The sequence below is a fragment of the Vombatus ursinus genome, unplaced genomic scaffold (assembly GCF_900497805.2).
Source record: "Vombatus ursinus unplaced genomic scaffold, bare-nosed wombat genome assembly UNPS02001419.1, whole genome shotgun sequence".
NCBI lineage: Eukaryota > Metazoa > Chordata > Mammalia > Diprotodontia > Vombatidae > Vombatus > Vombatus ursinus.
This window is the reverse complement of record NW_020941197.1, coordinates 9,123,890-9,144,538: the sequence shown is the minus strand read 5'-3', so window position 1 is coordinate 9,144,538 and position 20,649 is coordinate 9,123,890. Positions and strand designations below refer to the sequence as shown.

At 37.0% G+C, this 20,649-nt stretch overlaps 1 protein-coding gene across 1 annotated transcript; it reads right to left on the bottom strand.

Moving 5' to 3' along the window:
• Window positions 1-2,277: 2,277 nt before the first annotated feature.
• On the bottom strand, window positions 2,278-19,180 carry PCNP (PEST proteolytic signal containing nuclear protein). Its single transcript, XM_027867474.1, has 5 exons — window positions 19,060-19,180; window positions 11,888-12,108; window positions 8,129-8,203; window positions 6,160-6,215; window positions 2,278-4,143 (listed from the first exon to the last, which is right to left on the bottom strand). The coding sequence occupies exons 1-5, from the start codon at window positions 19,121-19,123 to the stop codon at window positions 4,014-4,016; spliced, it is 546 nt and encodes a 181-aa protein (XP_027723275.1). The 5' UTR covers window positions 19,124-19,180; the 3' UTR covers window positions 2,278-4,013.
• Between the last annotated feature and the right edge of the window lie 1,469 nt (window positions 19,181-20,649).

The window sequence follows — 20,649 nt, the reverse complement described above, 5'->3', positions numbered from 1 at the left end:
GTCAAAACACAAAGGTTTTTGAAACATTTTTTAAAATGCACAGAAATAAACAGAACACAGTTCAGAAGGAAACACAGATTAAGTTTTCAAAATAGCATACTCAATTTATTACATATTTTAAAAGGAAAATGTATACTTAATATTTGCAATTTCATGTACAATCTTCATTTTCTGCTCTTTCCATGTAGAGATGCTCATTTTATTTGATGTTTAAGTTTGTAATAGCAAAAAGATCAAACAAAAAAAAGAGGGTAGGAGTAGAGAGGATAGTGATGCAGGTCTTAAAAACACCTTGATAAAGGAGGAAGAATACTCCTACGGTAGATAACTGCCATTAGTAACTGGACAAGGTACTTGGATGAAGTGGACCTGAAATGTCAGGTTGCTGAATGAAGTGGTAGAGGGAGGCCTCAGCTGAAATCAGTAGTGAGAAGGTACTTTTCTATTCCTTCCCTGGGCCCACTGTGTCAGTCCCCTGAGAACGGCCAGGTTTCAACTATTCCAAGACAGAAGTGTGAAAGGAGGAGATCTAATAGGAAAGGCAGTTTATTAATTATAGTTTCATAGTGCACAATTGAAGGGAGGGAGCAACAGGAGTGGGTAAGGGACACAGGTTGAGCAGGGACTAATACGAATGGGGTAGGAGGGAGAGGGGAGACATCAGGAAGGCAAACATCTGCCTGGGCCATCTTAAGACTGAATCACAGGGATTCTGACTGGAGCCACAGTAAAGATTGTTGCATCCCTTTCCAGTAGCAATGGTAGTCGACTTCTTTGCCTTAGAGCAGAGTTGATTTTTCATGTGGTATTTGAGAACGAAAGGTGAAGGATAAAGTGGGTGGGCAGCATGATAACCAGCAAGATGCCTGTCCTGGCCATGGTCCTGTTCTTGTTCCTGGAGTAAGGGATGGATGGGAAAAGGAAGGCCCCATGAATGGGCTCTCCTTGGTTATAGAAGGGTGAAGCTTCAATGACTTTCTCATCCTCCAGTCATCTCTCCTTCAGATGCAGAGGCAGCTAGGTGGCACAGTGGCTAAGGTGCTGGGCTGAAAGTCGGAAAGATGCAAGTTCAAATCTCAGCCTCAGACACTTATTAGCTATGTAATCTTGGGTAAGTCATGTAACCTATCTGCCTCAGTTTCCTCAACTATAAAATGGGGACAATAGCACCAACCTCCCAGGGTTCAAATGAGATAATATTTATAAAGAGCCTTGCACATAGAATGTGCTAAGAAAATTCTTATTCCTCAGTTACAAATAATATGCTAACATTTATATAGCACTTTAAAGTTTTCAAAGTGCTTTACAAATATTTCATGTGATTCTCATAACAACCCTGAGAGGTAGATGCTATTATCCCCATTTTACAAATGAGGAAATTGAATCACACATAGGTTGTGACTTGCTCAGGTTCACAACTAGAACAGATTTGAACTCCGGTCTTCCTGACTCCAGGTCCAGCATTTTCTCCACTGAGCCAACATGAAAAGCAAGGCCGTGTAAAAGGACCAGTCCTGGAATCCCTTCCCAGCTCTTCTTGCAAAGACCAATTCCAGGGCTAACTCTTCCATTTTGCCTTTTGATTGCCTTGCCCTTCTCTCTCAAGGGAAAGTGATCTTTCCTTCTTCAAAAACTTCAAACCACTTTACCTGGATGGACCTTCTCCTTTCTACTTCTCACTTTCTTATGAGTTGTGTATATATCCTATACTTCGATTATATTTCAAGGTCATTGAGAGTGGTCTACCTTATATATTTCTTTGTATCCCCAGCACCTAATAGTAGTACAAAGTGTGAATTCCTATTTTCAAGTAATAATAGCAACTAACATTTATATTGTGCTTTTAAGGTTTATAAAGCACTTTCCATATATCCATCTGGGGTCAAATTTTAGCTTGATCATTTAAATTTTAGGTCAACTTGATTTTACCCATATCAAGTGCAACAGTTAGTTACTCAGTCAACAAGTATTAATTAAATGCTATGTGCCAGCTACATGCTGTGCTAAGCACTAGAGACACAAAGAAAGGAAAAAATAGTCCTTCCTTCAAAAATCTAACATTCTTTCAGAGAAACATGTTAACAACTATGTAATACAATTTTCAGTGAATATATTACATGCTAAATAATTAGTATCTAACCACAGTAGTTAAATGATTTAAAATCTCATCTGTCCCTTTACACCTGGTCCACCAGTGAGTGGGAATCAGTAATCTTATTTTATTTTGCTTCTTTATGGAAGATGTAACATTTAAGGAGAATAGAACATACTGTATTATTGAGTTTCACAAATTTATTGGTATTTTAGTAAAGACATTCATCTCAGTCATTGCTCTCTCCTGTCTTGACCTTAGGCTATCATTTCATTTGGGTCAAGAAAACATTCAGAAGAGGAAGAATTCTTACTTTAAACATAACAATAAAACGGACAAAAATGGAAAGTCTGCCTATGTTAGAATGTCTAAAGATAAATTTATGAATTTTGATATGGTTAAGTCAAATAAGGAAGAACTAATAGTTCTATGTACATTTTCCCTGTTTGATGTGGGGCTTATTCTAAATATAAAAGTAACTGGACAAAAGTATTAGGAATATACAGACAAATGCAGCTCCTCTGGAACGATTACCTATTCTAAGAGCTTAACTGGCAGTTACCACCTATAGAATAGTCTAAAGCTGCCTTCAAATTCAACATTGAAGGAATTTTCAAGAAAACATTATACATTTGTTTATGACAAAGCTTTTAAAGATACGAGAACAGGTGTTCCAACGGCATTATATTTCAAAGAAATTTAAGATTACATATACGATACAAAAATACAAAAGAAACCTCTCAGAACTTACAGACTCAAAGTATAAGTGGTCAAATCTTTCATAAAATAATTTTAAAGATGCACTTTTGTATTTTCAGTACCTGAAATGGGCCAGTGGTCTATAAAGAAATAGGCATATAAACGAGCATATTATATACTAGCCTAGTAATGAGAAAATTAACGTTGCTTAAATTCAAATTAGCTTTCACTAAATTGGTAATTTTAATGTTCTGACAAATACAGAAAGTGCATCTTCACCATCTTTATACAATGTTAATGAATTTTTGGTGTGTCACTTCTTTTAAAATTAAAAAAGCCAAATGCATTTAAGCAATGTACATATTTTAATCACATTTTTGGTGGTGGCTTATTTTTTAAAAGAAACAGCTTCCTTATATTTACCTCAAGTTCTGGTGGAAATGCTTATAGGAGCTTGTTAATACCGATAACTCACAGAAACGCATTTAAAATACTGATTTACTTGCACAGTGAATGCTTGTCCTTTAAAAACCAATGAAGTTAAGGACAAGTGCTGTTAAGGTGAATTAGGCCACAGTATATAATAAACACTTTACATAAAATTTCAAAAAAATTAATTATGGGTTTTTCTTGTTATAGCTTCTGTAGCTGCTGTTAGCAATGCCTAGTTTACGACTTTAAAAAATGTTCATGGGGGAAATATTTGTCACATTTGTATTTTGTCTAAATTATTTTCAAATCAATGTTCCAGTAACACTTTCTTCCTAGTACAACACTCCTTCTTTATAAGGCTGTTCTTGGGAGCCAGATAGTTTAGGTGAAGATGGAGTTGAAGTAGTTTTCAATTTAAACAGTTAAAGAGACAGTAAACTTTTGCTTCCTCCTTAATGTGCTAATAGTTGTGACTAAAAAAATAAGCAATTCTTAAAAAGGTACCATTTCTGACTTCTTTATTATCTGTAACCTTTTGAAACTAATCACATGAAACTACAAAATTAGCAAATGTCTTGAAATCTGTATATAAAACATAAATTACCTCTAATTTCAAACTTTCATTTATTGGTACACCACTCAATTTTTTAAAAGTGGCTCCAAAGATAGTCTTATACCATTCTTTTTTTTTTCTCTTTAAAAAAAAAAAATTAAAAAAAAAAAAAAAAAAAAGGAAACTGTTCCTTTTAACATCACACCCACCCCATACCCAAATCTTGAAACACATCATTTAGTCATCATCTTGGTCATGGACATTTCCAAGGTGAGATTTTATATTTCGTTCCCACAGCTTCTGGTTATCAGAAAATCCATGCTTTCCTTTATTGAAGGAATTTGGTCCAGCTGATGTTGGTGTATCCCTATTTTTAAGAATGGAAAAGAAAGAGTTTTTAAACAGTTTAAAGACCTTCAGATAGCACTGCAATAGAGCAAAGTATGAAAATTTGATCCTTCAATTCCCCTTCCATCTCCCCTCCACAACTGTAAGTTGCATAAAGGTTTCTAAAACAAACAATAACAAAAGTTATTAGTCAGGAAGACCTGAGTTCAAATCTGGTCTAAAACACATACTAGTTGTAAACCTGCATACCTGAATGTATACGCATGTGTATAAATATGTATATGCAGTGTACACACACACACACACACACACACACACACACACACCCCCCCCTAGATAATTTTTATTCTATGAAAGCTATGAGTCAGAGAGGGGAGATAAAAGAATAGTCTAATAAGCTTGTGATAAGTTGAAATAATTATATAAAGATTTCAGGTGTTTTCTTCATAAACAACCTTGTAAGGTAGAGAGCATGCGTATTATTCCCATTTTACAGATGAGAAAAAACTAAGAGGTTGAGTGATCAGTCTACAGTCAAACAGCTAGTGTGAAAATCTTGGATTTGAGGCTGAGTCTCCAGATTCCAAGTCAATACTCTGTCAACTGAGTCTTCTTCCTCTCATAACCCCAACAACCTTATCTTCTCATATTTTAGTGTTTCTAAATATGACACTTTTCATATATCACACTGGTCTAAGTAAATCTTAAAAAAAAAAAAAAAAAAAAAAAAGATGCGCTGTCCCCATCTCCTCAAAGGGATCATCTCTGAAAGGAAAAATACCACGAAGGCATACAGTGAAATATTAACACTATAATTATTTTCTGCTCTTATGTCAAATATTGAAAATAAATGTGGCATATATTTAAACCAAAATTAATTTGAATTAATATTATCAATTTAAAATTTTACTTATCAATTTGATTTCTTTTAGAAGTCCTACATGGTTATTATTTGCACTATTCAATTTAAATTAAATAACCTTCATTTTTCAGACTCTAGCCCCTTTGCTCTTTGTGGAATGGATATCTTCCTCTATTCTGTGGGAATAAGTATTTTCAAAATTTGGTTTCCTTTCTGGGGTTACTTTAAAGTTGTGCAATCCTTATAAGGTCCTGAGGCATAATTTTGCAAAAATAGACAAGAGAGAATAGTGAAAACTCCACGTTAATAATCTAGTGGCCAAAAAACTTAAAAAAAAATTTTAAAACCTCTGACAGATTTTGTGTCTATTTAACTAAAAAACATCTGATGTCATCTGAAAGGAAAAAATGTTTTTAATTTCATGCATATAATTTTTCCTCAAAGAAACTTTTTTCCATCAGGAAAGCAAGAAAAAAACCTTTGACTACTCATATAAGATGTGATTTCCCTTTATATATTTTTTTTCTTTTACCAAGTGAAATTTTAACATTAATCTTTAACATGGCAAGGAAGCAAACTACAGAACAGCAAACATTCACTCTAAATAACTAGCTATGGTTCCTCTATGTCTTAACTTCAGTGTTTAGAAGCATGTTCCTCCTCACTCTTTGGTGCGGTTAGGAAATATTCCACTCCGACAGCTAATAAAAATGCTCCAAAACCCCATCGAAGCCTCTTGTCAAAGCAGCCCACAAAGTAGCAGGTTTGGCCCCATGGATCCCTGAGACCTTGCTTAGCCAGCCTCTCCTGGACTCGCTGGAGTGGCGTTCCTTCTGTCTTCCACTGTTTGTAATTAGGGAGTTCAATTTTTCCGTGACCATGTCCATGTCCCATGCCTGACAGGAATCTTGACCTCCCTGGGACACTGGAATCTCAATACCTCGCCCCCTCCTCCCCAAGCCAGAGCCAAGAGCGATTTTCCCTCTATCTTAAAATAAATTATTGAACCCTCTCAATTCCTTAAATGAAGTAAAACAGTAATAAAACTTTCCTATATGACTTTGATCCAAGAGATATTAGGATCTAACAATATCCTTCGATGACTTCAGCTCTTTTAGAAGTTTATTTACCATTATTAACTAATAGTTTAACATATGCAAAAAATTTAAATACCTTCCAATATTCTTCATCCGCATCTTTGCTTCTGGAGGCATTTCCTCTGGTTCACTCTGAGAAAAAAAAAATCACACATAAAATGTTGGTGCAAAATTACAAATATTTCCTTTTTAAAAAGCTATGGATGACTGCTAATAAGTGCCAGTTTTTTTTTGAGATGGAAATTTTAAAAATCTACTTAGTAATCAATAGCTTTTTAAAGTCCTGAATTTATACAAGATTGTAAATGTTTTGTATTAACAAACATGGTTTTTTCCCCCCTTATTACTGTGAATCATGGTATAACTATGACATGGAAGGAGGGAAAAAAAACTATCAAAATAATTTTAGCAGTAACTGACTGAACTTAACAAAAAACCATGGTTATTAGATAAGAAAAAAAATTTATTTGTTTTCCTGTGTATTCATTTTACATGAGGCCAATAAAGACCTTAACCCCAAGGAGGCAATCTTTACTGTTAAAACACCGAGAATGACTACTTTCCACCTATTTTTCAGACATAAAACCCCAACTCTCCCCACTCTATCCCACCCCCACACTGGCCTTTCCTTTAGCCTGGCCTCTCAGCTGCAATCCTCTAGAGAAACTACAATAAGGTAGAATCCGGTGCTTTGACCAGCACTGCAAAACTACTCCTTTTTCCTCCCAAACTACTCAAGATTCAATAAAAGGAAAATCTCATTACCAAAGTTCTTCGAAGTATCAAATGAACTGATCAGAAACTGATATGATTTTATCAATCAAAATGATACTAAGTATGTGTTTATACATCAGTCTCTATTTCGCTTCTACTCACATCAAAAACACTTAAATATGTTTTCATTTGCCCATTCAGGAAGACCTAGAAATTAAAGGGCTTGAAAATCCCTTAGATGCTTACTAGCTGTGTATCCCTAGACAGATTACTTGGCCTCTTTGAGCATCAGTTACTTTTATCTTGGAAAATAACAGCACCTACCAGAGTTGTTGTGAAAATAAAATGAGATAACATATACACAAAGTGCTAGGCAAATCTTAAAACATTATACAGATGTGAGCTAGTATTACATAATGAAATCAGACCTTAGTTACAAATAAAAATGCTGTTTTTTCAGGAGCTACTTTATCTTCGTCTGAAATTAACTTCATGAACAGTAGAAAACAAGGCCCTGAGATCTTGTCCCCAAACTCTTAAGAATCTTGAAATTTGGGTCATGAAGATGATGGGCTTCACTTCAATCAACTTCTGTGTGGCCCAAGAATTCCCCCTGCAATCTTGATTAGCAGTCATTCAATCTTTGCTTAAACACCTTCATCAGTCAACCATCCTTTGCCTGATCACCTCCAAGCTTGAGGGACACAGAATTCCCCTCTTCAAATACCAAAAGACCACCTACCACCCACCCATCTTTCTCACACAATTCTTACAGATGCTACCAGAAAGGTTCAGAATTTTGGGGACACCTAGTCATATCATTAATACAGAAAGGCCTCTGCCTTTACACAGAGGCTTACCCTATACTTGAAATGTTTTTCCTCCTCTCTCAGCTTCCTGAATACCTCAGATCCTTTCAAAGCTCAGCTTAAGTGCCACCTCTTTCAAAAGGGCTTTCCTGATTCTCCCAATTGTTAGTATCTCTCTGCTGTTATCAGTGTGTAGTGATTTAAAAAAAAAAAACCAAAATGTATTTATCTATGAACATGCCATTCTTTCCCCATCCTTTCTCCCCAGCCCCTTCCCTCCACAGAATGTAAGCTCAAGGACAAGGGATGGTTTTATTTTTCTAAATGTATCCCTAGTGCCTGGCACAAAATAGGCATTATAGACAGACTGAATATAGCCTCGCTATTTTCTACCCCATCACCCAATTTTTTTTTTTGTGAAGTCAGAGTTTTAGTCTCCTTGAAGAAGCACAAAAATTATTTAATATGAGTGGTATACTTAAAGAATTTAACAGTAAGAAACAGAATTAGCCATTGACTTACATCATCATCTTCATTGAAAACTGCTGCTACTGAAAGGGTTTTAGGGGCAAGAGTTGGAACAGTTTCTTTAGGCTTCTAAAAGAGAAACACACATCAAAACAGATGAACACTACCTAAGCAAAGTATGTATATTATATGCATGCAACTTAAAAGAGGAAAATAGTGACTTTTTTATGTTTAAAAAAAAAAAGCAGTATTTTGTTTTCAAAATAGCTTAAGCAGTAAGTCAGTACCTTGGAAAATCTCATCTTTTAGGTCCCCTATGCTCTTTGAGAATATAGTATTACTATTAGGTGCTATGGACCTGATTGGTAATAGTTTTTAAGTCAACTTGGATATTTATATGCTAACCCCTGTAACACCTTTTACTCATCAAAATCCCCTATGTTTGATCTTGTAAAGGATGTTTTCCTAGGATGGTTCAATCCCATGTGTATACTAGGCACTGAATATACATTTGCTGGCTGATGTTATGTAGCTTATAAAACATGAGCTTTTAAAGTAGTATCAACCAAAAATGTGAATTATTTGGATTTTTGATTGCACAAATAATCAATTCCATACAATACAATGAAATATGCCACAGAGTCCCTAACTAGCCACTTACTTGCTAGCATTAGTTTTAATATGTTTAAAATTTTAACACACAAAAACGTTACATTAAGGAGTAACAAATAGTCTGAATTTTTTCATTTTCACATATTTTAAAAATTATTTGAAATTTTATATTTAAATTAAATAAAAATATTTTAAAATTAAAAACCAAAACAACAAAAAAACTACTGAAATCCTGCCATTAAAATTCACCTAACAAAACCACCATTTTTTGAGGGGTAATGACTATGCCTGTTAGTATGAAATTTTTTCAAAAAGGACCACCTATCAAGATTACTGAAAACTGCTGGAAAGAAACCCAGATAACATTTTAGATGAATCATTCTTGAATGATAATCTAGAATATATGTATCTGGCAGTAAAATTTTTTTTTTTCAAATTAACTTCAGAAAATAGCTGCTGCCAGATATGACAACTATAACTAAATAGCATCAACAGTGGAGCAATTTTAGATGATTTCTGCCTTACTTAAAAAGTTAGTACTAATGCCATGTCATCTAACATTAAGTTAATACTTAATTCCTTCCTGGCAAAATATTTCAATTACTTGGTTTTATCAAGGTTCCAAGAGCTTAAAATTTTATTGGCTTTTAGAAGTCAACATTTCTTTTTTGTTAAAATTCCAAAAAAAGATGAAGAAGAACATGGCTTTATCATGTGCTATTTAAGGACAAGTGACAAATCTGGAGGCTTTACCTAATTTAATGATTTTGGTATTAGTATTTTCTAGTATGCCCCAAATTTTGAAAGTAGATTTCATAAGTTCAAAGAAAATGTAAGATATGAGAATATAAACAAACAAACAAAAAAAACCCCTATCATTCAAGAGGGACTCGAGATTGTCAAAATAAAATTATGACAGAATTGTGAAGGCTAAAGTCTACAGACTTATAGCTTCAAGAGACTTCAGAGATAATTTAGCCCAAACTTTTCATTCTACAAAACAAGGAAACTGAAGCCCAAATAAAGCAAGTGACTTGCCCAAGATCAAGTAGTAGACACAAAGATCTGAACCCAGAGAATGCTCCAAATCCAAGAACTCTTTCCATTTGCCCGCTCACCATTGGTGGGGGGAGGGGAGGGGGAAGACCCAAACCAGGGAGCCATATGAACAGAAAAGACAGAAGAGAAATTATTTGATGAAGGAATATACCAAAAGAAATAGTAATTTTAAAAATGCAAAAAATGGTTTAGTCCTATAACCGTATCAGGAAGGCTAAAGTCTGAAATTAGCTGAGGCTTGTGATAAATGAAAGGGTTTTTTGTTTTTGTTTTTAATAGAAATGTTGAGGAAAACAACAAGGACAGCCTAGGCCTTCTAACTGGGGTGAAAGGAATGATAACGAATGGCCTAGAGAAAATAGAGCATTCATTTCCTATTTTATGTCTCTTTTCACCAAGAAGAAGAGTCTTCATAACAATAAGAAGGAAAAACAGTTATGAGGGAACTGAAATTCAAGTGAGTGACAGATAACAAGAACACTTGACTTCCTGAAATGAGTTCAAGGAAAGATCTTGAAGATGTGATTGCTGTATTTTTGCTGAATGAAAGGGTGCCCCAGGATTGTAATAGGGAATGTTTTTCTCATTTCCAAAGGAAGGGGAATTCAGCAAAATACAAGGCTGGAAAAATTCTAGAGGGGAGTATTAAATGATTGGTTTGTGAGCAAGTAGAAAGGAAATTTGTGGTCAATATAATCTAGCCTGGACTCATTAAAAACAAACCATGCCAGAACAACAATATTTCCTTTCTTGCCAGGGTTACTGGATAAGGATATCAGTGGAAAGCTAAAAGGCTATCTGGATTTCTCCAAGATATATGACAAACTTTCACAAAATTCCTGCAGACAATAAAGATACAGGCTAGATAAAAATGCAATTAGATGAATGCAGAACTGATTGAAAATAGTTGACATGTTTATAGTATTTGTAAACAAAATGAAGCTGGGCAGGATATCTAAGATATACGATGAGACAACTGGGATCCAAAAAGGTACTGAATGGTAAGTTTAATGAGACAAAATTGTCAGAAAAAGTTTTCCCCATTGCTGAGGCCCATGGATATTGATGGGGGGAAAACCTCCCAGAGTTACTGGACTCAAAAATGCTCCATTTGACTAACATCCCCAGAATTACTGAAGATTGAATTCAGTACTCCAACTTTTCCTGGCTTAGACAGGACACTTTTATTATGTGTACATAATGGGAGAATTAGACCACAGACACAAAACCACATCTTAGAACCATGTTCTCCTATCAAGTGGAACATGCATGGCCAAATCAGAGTCTTACAAGTGGGTTAAGAAAAAAGATCAACTGGGGGTGGTAAAGAATTGACAGATGAATAGGAGGTGGTTAAATGCTGGAAGAGCTAAATACAGAGTTAAGAAATGTATGAAGGGGCAGCTAGGTAGTGCAGTGGATAGAGCACTGACCCTGGAGTCAGGAGGACTTGAGTTCAAATCTGGCCTCAGACACATAACACTAGCTGTGTGACCCTGGGCAAGTCACTTAACCCCAATTGCCTTGTACACCCCCCCTCCTGAAGAGGTACAGGGGAGGAAGGGAAGAAATGGATGAAGATCTGATTAATGAAATACAGTGATCAAATGAGGAACATTTTGGGAACAAGTGATAAAAGCTGAAGGTGCTTCACTGTCCTGCCTTCAGCATTCTTTCCCATGAGAACACATTTCCCCATAGTTTCTTCATGTCTTCAATATCTATTCTAGCCATAGGTCTTTGCCGTAATGTCAGTCTCTGGAGAAGTACAACAAAATAAGACAGACATGGGGTCCTGATTCCACAGACCAAAAAGAATTAGATGAAGATACCTTTTCTCCTCTCTAAAGATATTTTCTAAAGCTCTGTTCAATCTAAAGTGACACCAACTAAGTTTTCATCTCCTATGATTCTGTATCATAGTTGTTCTAGGTTTTTCACTAACCTTTCCTAAATAATATGAATCTAAACTTCCATACTCACGTGCAGGTTCACATACAACCATAGGTTGGTTACACCTCAGACAAAATGTATATAAAGTCTTTATTTTAATGTTAATTTTTTATGTAAGTTTCTCAAACAATCTTCCCTCCCAGATTCTACTCATCCCCTGTGAATACTCAGTTCAAAATAATGACTTACACTCGCTCCAAGTTTGATGGATATGACTGGTGCTTTCTTTGCCGTCTGACTGCCTATGGCAAACCCAAACTTGGCTATCTTTGAGGGCACAGGCTTGGATGAGAAGTCTTCGGCTTCTTCTTCAGCTGATCGCTTCTCTGCGCTGCGACTCGAATTTTCCCCTCCATTACTGGAAGAAACAGTCTTAGTTTTCACAGGTTTTTCTGCCTCTTCTTCAGGTCCTGGTGAAGTCGAAACAACTTACCAAGATGAGCTAATTTTACTGAGCAGAGTGATGGGAGCAGCAACCTCATAAAGCATTGTTATAAGGAAGGTACCTCTGCAGATGCACACCTACTAGCCCAACAGTCTCTTCCACTGTTTTGAGCATACAGAGGGAACAGAGATTGTGTGGCAGTAGAAGAGGCTCCTTTGAATTAACTAGCATAAAATACAGGGCAATTTAAAATTACAAACATATTTTTCAAAAAATGAATACGCTTTCACTAAACATTGTTCTATTACACAAAACCAAAAGTTCTATATGTACGTGAGGGGAGGAAGAAGGGTAAAGGGTAGTCTACTTAAAAAAAACAAACAAACAAACAAACAAACAAAAAACCTCCAAAATACCCAAGTGGTAAAAACTCCTCTGCGTGATCATCTACTTTGTTAGCAATTAACTGCTTATATTTAGGGACAATCTTGAAGATAATGAGAATAAATCTGGCTGGCCATTTCTGGTAATGTGTAAATTCCACAATTATATAAATATCTACCTAGAAAGGGTTATTCAGCATTGGTTTAGAACTGAATTTACTGAGAAATATGTATTATATTTAAATCTTAGTAAATAAAATTTGCCCTAGAATTTTGGTTATACCAGGTTTTATTTCATCATTTGAAATTACACAGAAAGCAATTAAATAAGGAGAATCATCCATGTTTATGAATACATGTTTCCCATTCTTAAAGTGCAGTCATATTAAATTCTCAATTACCTATTTTAATAAAAGGAGATCATGGATGAGATAAAATAGCTGATAATCTACAAGTAATTCACACTTTGTTTTGGAATATACCAAATTTATTTCAGTAATTTTGCCTTCCTAAATATTCAGCATTAAATTTAAGACCAAAAAAACCCAAGTATCAAATTTAAAAACAAGTTGATTTTCTTTTAGTATACAACAGATGAGCAGCAGAAGGAGGTGATCAGGAACATACTGGGCGTCAGGGAATGTGGAAACTAGGTCAAAATTAAAAAAACTTATTTTCTTTCAGCCACTATGTTCTACATAATAAGCATACACACTGCTGCTATGGATGTATGGGTTAACGTATGGGAGAAAGAAAACAAGCTTTAGGATCAGGCACAGGTAATAGGAAAAATTGGAACAAAAAAAGAAAAAAAAAAGGACACAAATGTAGCTGTTAGAAAGCTATGCTTCAGGGTCCAAGTACTGAAATAGGGGTGGTTTTTTTTTTTTGTTCTTTGGATTAATAAATACTTGAACAGAATGTTCAAGCTTGTTTGGGAAAAAATGGAAAGAACATTTTCAAGTTACTGCTGCAGATTCCTTCTGGTCATAGGAAGCAACGAGAATAACGTTATAATGCTATCCAGAGTGGAATTAACTAGGATTTAGTTTTGGGTTGGGAAGTTAAAGAACTGGGTGGAAGATAGTATTATATCATACCTGCAGTGGATGGCAGAAGGTGCCAATCACTCATTAAAATAATAAACTACTGAGGAGTGAAAGGTTGCCCAAAATACAGTGTTTAAAAAAAATGAAGTCTACACTAGCACCCCAATTTAGAATTTTCAGAAAAAAAAGGAAATGCAAAAAGAATTTATGTTAATGTCATCACTTAGAAGTACTAAATTTAGGACTTCCAAGTATTTTTGATCAATTCTATTATAGATAGTGGCCCCCCACAAGTTTTATCTTACAACTAAACCATAACTAAGCGAACTATTTGACTTAAGCTCATCCTGAAATGAGGAAAAAAGATTTGGAAGTAAAATAAAACAGGAGAAACTATTTTATATTATGTATTAGGATATATTTTGTATACTATATTATATAGGTGAATTATATAGGAACATGGCCATCTAACTCAAGTGATACTTATTTCAGTTTATATAATGAGGTGGAAAACATTAGAACAAAGCATAAAAACAGGCCAGCTGTGGTTTAAGACAAGGCAAAGGTTCTATCTGTGATCCACTAATTTGTCTTCTAAACATTTTGATAATTCTATTTCAATGTTTGGCTTTTTTTGTAATCTTATGCATTTTATGCATTTAAAATCATAATTCTGAGGTGTCTTTGATAGACTTCACCAGATTGCAAGAGGGATCCAAGACAAAAAAGGTTAAAAACCCCTGATCTAAAGTCTGAAGACAGTAATATCTATTGATTTTCTCTTTATATTCCTTTGCTTCTATTTCTGTTCCCAATCCTCATCTTACTGGAATTAAATTCTGGGGCATAAGGAATTTGAGCAAATTATAGTAGAAACGAGTCAGGAGAAAAAAATTGAGGGTACAGCAACACTTCCAGGATATCTGGGATTTGTTTGGTGTGGGAACTCCATTCATCGTCCAAGCAAATTACCAACTATAACTTAACAAATCTTAGATAACCTGATGCTCAGAAAAGTTGTGATGTGTCTGAAGTAATAAATAGGCTAGTGTTATAAGGTACATCTACAAAGTATAACTCATAAGTAGATGTCAAAGGCAAGATTTGAATCCAGGTCTTCTGATTTCCAAACCAAAGCCCACTATCCACCAAACCTGGCACTGAGGCCAGCAACGACAAAATCATATATGAAAAAGTGGGACAATCCCCGATGCCTGACATGGTATACTGAGTTCTATCTATGGACCTAGTTACTATCTTGATAAAACCTTGTTAGACTAGTCCTCTATATAATACAACCCAAATGGGAGTCAGAAGAGTTCCTCTCAAAAAGCAAATTATGTACAACTCAATTTTATTCTCATTGCATTTCCACCAACTAAAAAAAGCAAGCTAAACACCACCTATTTCTCAAGTCTACTCTGAGAATGATGTCTAATACGCCAATTCTACTTAAGAGCAATAATTTGCTGATGGGCTTCTAAAAGTTAGTCTTACGCTGATTACTTCACTACTAGGAAGTACTTTTTCACTTCCAAGTATGGAAACTTCTAAGCCACTGAATCAGATCCATAATTATGGAAAGAGAAGGAAGAAAATAGAGGGGGAGTTAATCGATGAAGATCATATAGTGAAACCTTCTCCACAGAGGATGAGATCCACTAAGGGGACTGACTAATGAGTACAAACTAATTTCATCCTTTCAAATCCCTTGAATGATTTTCCCTGATTGATGACTTTGCTTGGAATAGGCTTCCAAAAATACATTTAATAATATATGGAAAACAAAACAAACAAGAAATTGAGGCCAGATAGTTTGGCAGCCAAACCTACTTATTATTGCCTTGGTTGTTAGATAAATTTCTACTGTTTTGTATTATACAGTTCCTATGAGAAAACTGATTTCCCAACTAACTCAAACTTGAAATAGCTTAAAGATCTAATTATTCAAAGTCATTGACAAACATATTTAAAATAGTACCCTTCAAGACTATACTACATACCCCAAAGCAAGTAGCCTAAATAGATTCAGAGATTCAAAGCTGGAAGGGACCTTAGATGTCATTCAGTCTAACCTCTTCATTTGACTGATGAGAATCCAAGGCCTAGAAAGGTTAAGTGACCCGCCAGAAATCAAACTGTAAAGTGACTGCCAGAATTTAAAGCCAGGGTCTCAGCTCCAAAGCCCATATTTTCCTCCTATTATATTATCCTGCCTCCTCAGTGTTCTGGGTCTTTTACAAGGACCACTAAGTTTACATGTTTTAATATGACTTTAATATGAAGCATAAGCTTCTCTATAGGTTTCCAAGAATAACTGCCAACTTAGCTCTAAATATGTGCATTGCACATATTTAATTTACTTGTAGCATTCATGAAAAGCAAGAAAACTAGTAATTATCTTAATTTTTCTGATTTAAAAATATTTAATTTATAACAGTAAATTTCTTTAGAAGCACTGAGATGTTAAGATCAATTTTGGATGGAAGTTTTCTTATAGGAATTCATTTGAATCCCTTAAGAGCACATATAAAATGTTCAGATTAATTAATCTGAAAACTAGATGAATCTACATTCAGTCAAATTTTTCTTTCCTAATAACTAGGGAAAAAATATACAATACAAAAAAAGCAGAGAGAGTCCTTATTTTGAAAAGGGTGCTAAATAGAGAAACTCTAAGTGCCTTTTTGTGACCTGTTTTCAATTTGGTAACAGAAGGTCTTTAGTAATCATTGCCAGGCTAGTTTAGCAGACCACAACTGGCTAAGATTGTGATTTACGATATAAATGCATTTTTCTTGATAGAATTTCTGTTTACTTCATTAGTTTTAAAGTCCTGATATGACAAAATTCTTATCAAAACCTTGCCGTCAGTTATTTTTCCTCCTCTGCCTTCTCAATGTCCCGATGGGGGGAAAATATCAAGACTTCTAGCTATGGACACTAATTCAATGTGGGGAGGTCTCAATATAAATCCATGAGAATCAACTTTGTTTACATAGTTTATTGCTCTCAGAACAATACTACTACTGAAAACCTATTTCAACTTGTGTAACAGACAACATTAAAAAGTGTCTTAGTGTACCATTTTTCTCTATGACATGTTTTCTTTCTGCTACAAAAATGTGAAGCATTTATAAAATATTCAGATTAATCAATTTGAAATCAAGTTAGAGGAATGAATTCACTGAAATTTTTGTTTACCTGATTAATTGCGGAAAAAAAGGTCCACAAGACCCTTGAAGCACATTTGAACAGGGTATAAATAGAGAAGTAATTAATAAAAGACAAATAGGGGAATTGTTAATAACTCATTTGTAAAATATTTCAAAATTCTGCAAAGCTGATTTCCTCACAACCACTCTATGAGGTAAAGCATTATCCTAATTTTAGACTGGGGAGACTAAGGTTCTGGGAATTTAAGTGATGTATGTATGTATGTATGTATATTATGTATGTATACACACATATGCATATACATATATACAGAGAGGTGCATGTATAGATATAGATATCTATCTATAATCACACACAAAGAGGATAAGATCACAAACTTAAGTTAAACGTCTGGCTTGGGATATGAACCCTGCTGTGTTGACTCCAAGTTCAACATTGAAGTATAAGGTTTCACATGGGTAATGGATTAACTGCAAGTTTTTTTTAAACACCTCACTCCCTTAATATATTTTTAATATTAACCTGACAACATAAATTTGGTTTATAAACCGTGAGGCACTCCTGCTATGGCTAATAATATTGCTGCCACAACTGGTACAAATTATTTCACATATTATATATTCTACAACTGCAACATCAGTAATGTCGTTTGCTCTAGCATTTTGACATAAAATGATGCTAAAATAAATTTCTTATTGATTCAGCACATTGCTATTTGGCATATAACTATTTTTTTTTATTCCATACTGGAAATTATCTGCCATTTCTGAGATATCTTGGGGAAACATGTTAAATAGTTCCCTACGCCTATCCTTAGGAATGTTGATAACATCTTAAAAGGAAAATTCTAGCTATCATATGCACATGAGCTTCTTCGAATTTCATATCTGCTGTGTGCTCCTAATCAAAAATGACTAAATTATTCTTGTTTGGGGGCAGTTGTTTATTATTCATAAGTTTTCAAGATGCTTTTAAGTCTTAATGTTGTGGTATTAAGGTGGTACTCCTTAAGTACCGCCTTAATGAGGCAGTATTAAATTTTAAAGTTTATTATAATTTGAACAGAAAAGCACGTGATAATGTCAAAATATAACACATGGAAGAATCAAATAAAATACAATATTTCTTCCTCTCCAACCTGGACCTTCATAAAGGGGGTTTAGGTACAAAAGTAATTGGATATTTCACTTATTTCTCTTTGATAGAAGGAAATAACTTTGAAAAATTTAAATGGGCACTTCACTCCTCATGCCACTCATTCTAGGGCTCTCTAAAAAGATTTTCCCACAGATGCTGGTGGGAGACACCTAAAATATTGTAAACTAGAGATCAGATAAGTTTTTGAGTCTATTAGGTACTGGGGTTGGGAAGGGGGAAAAGGAGTGGCCTGATTATTATGTAATGTATCTTTTTTTCCCCCTACAGAGCATAAAATCCATCAGAATGACAGGAAGAAAGGCAACAAAGCTAACATTAATCTGAGTTTTATTTATTCCACAACATAACAGAACACAGGACAGGTCACACCAGACCGTTTGTGCGCCTAAAAATCTGACATTCTGCCTCCTAGCGACAGCCAAAAGGGAAAGAGGAAAGGAAGATGGATCGAGGGAAGGCGACAAGACCCTGAGCCTGAGAACATGCAGTTACTGAACAATCCATCATCAGGGTGGGGGGGGCAGCCCCCTCCCCATCTTTCGCAGCGACCACAACAATTCAAAGGGAAGGGGAGGGGAGGGTAGGTTGTGGCGGGGACAGGGCCCTGACTCACTTCAGGGGCAAACAAGCAGAGGCCCACAGCAATGAGCCGCGGATTAGTTAGACAGGCCGCTGCGGGCAGCTGGCTGCTCGGGGGTTCCCTGGCGGGGCTGGTTACTCCTAGGAGAGCTCTCCGAAGTCTGGACTGCAGGTGGGGTGGGGCAGGGCGGGGAGGAGAGGGAGGGCGAGGGGACGGCTCCCGCACTGCGGGCCAGGGGAGGGCGGAAGGAGGCGGCCCAGCCCGCGGCGTCTTTCCTCCTAGGCCTAGGGTTGCTTCGAGGCCCGCCCCCCCCACCCCGCCCCCAGCCTCCCCGTGGGTCTAGTCTCCTCCTCGAGGGAGGGTCCTGGGCCAGGCCCGGGACGGGGGAGGGCTCTCGGGCCTGGGGTGGGCTCTGGCACCCCGGGGTCTGCATCGTGCGGATCCAGGGCTCAGGGAGAGAAGCGCGGGGTACACCAGAGTCCAGCCCCGCCGTATCCACCCGGGCCGCCCCCGCCCCCCCCCCCCGCCCCCGCCTCGGCCTCCTGCATCCCCCCGCACCCCCCACCCGGGGAGCTCAGAGGAAGGCCCAGAGCGGCCCCCGCGGCCCGCGACGCTGGGTTTGTTTTCACCTCCGGCGCTTCCTGCTCGCTGCGGCTTCTCCGGCTTCTCCTCTCCCGCTTTCCCGTCCGCCATTTTCCCAGCGGCTTCCTCCCCCTCCACCGCGCCAAGGACGTCACGACCACGGCCCCGCCCCGGCCACCATAGAGCGAACCGAATGGCGGCCGGCGGTAGTTTCCAGGAGGAGGGGAACGGCTTAGCCCCCTCCCTGCCGGAAGCTGCAATGTGACGCCATCTCCTCTAACATCGCGGAAGGAAAAAGTTGGGCTGGTTTCCACCGAGGATTGGCTAAAAACGTAGCCAATCACAGGGAGGGCTTTTTTTTTTATCTCGTTAGTCCAATCCGATGGACCTGTGTAACCAATACCAAACTGCAGAGTTTAGGTTCGTGCTTCGGAAGGAACTGGGAGGACCGTAGTTAGACCATCACGCAGCTGCCGTTGCCAGAAGCTTTCCTATTGGCTTAGGACGGTGCATCCTGTCTTCTTCTCCAGCCCATCTTCCACACAACTGCCCAACTGATTTTTCTTAAAGTCTGACCATAGCACTCCTTTACTCGGGAGTTGTGGTTCCCTACTGCTTCTAACAATGAAATATTAACCTCTTCTGTTGGACATTTAAAACCGGTCACGAATTGGTTCCAATCTACCTTTTTAGACTGTTGTCACATTACATACACCCATACACATTGCTGTTCCCGGCACAGAATTGTACTTGTCTAGTCTCCAGGAATTTTGTTGTCCTCCCGCCCCCATTAGAATAGAAGCCCTTTGAGGGTAGCCTCTTTTTGTATTCCCAGCGCTTAGCACAATGCCTGCCACAAACAAAATGTTTATTGATAAATCCCTCATGTTTGGAATGCTATTGCCTCTCACCTGAAACCCTTGCAAGCCGTATTTCTCAAGGCTAGGTGCACCTTCATCTCCATCATGAAGTTCACCAGATTCCAGATGTCCCACCCCCAAATTACTTTCACATGTTCTGTATTTATATGTGTACAAATGATTTCTCCCAAGTAGAATATAAATTAAGGGTAGGGACCATTTAAAAAAATTCATATCCCAAGCACCTGGAGAGCAGGTGGCACACAGTAGGCACTTATAGCAAATACTTGTTGAATTGAACTGAACCAGAAAGCTGTGGTGAGAGAACAAGAGGTTCAAAGAAGTCCACGGAGGAACCATTGAAGCCTGCCTTCCCTTACCCAGGAGCAAGTGGTGGTGATCCTATGATCCTACCTGCCCAGGACTGTAGGGGAAAAAGGAAGGAAGGAAGGAAGAAAAAAAGGAAAGAAAAGGGAAACAGGAGAGAAGGAAACAAGCATTTATTAAGTGCCTACTATTGTGCCAGGCACTGTGCTAAGCACTTTACAAATATTTTGTCATTTAATCCTCACAATGACCTTGGGAGGTAGGTGCTATTATTTATCCATATTTTACAGTTGAGAAAACTGAATAATGGCAATTGTAGACTATTAAAAGCTTGAAGACACTTTAGAAACAATTTTAAAGATGAAAAAAGTGGATTCAGAAAGATTAAATAACTTGTCCAGGGTCACAGTTTTTGTGAAGCAAAGTTTGAACTGGAACCATGTCCTTCGA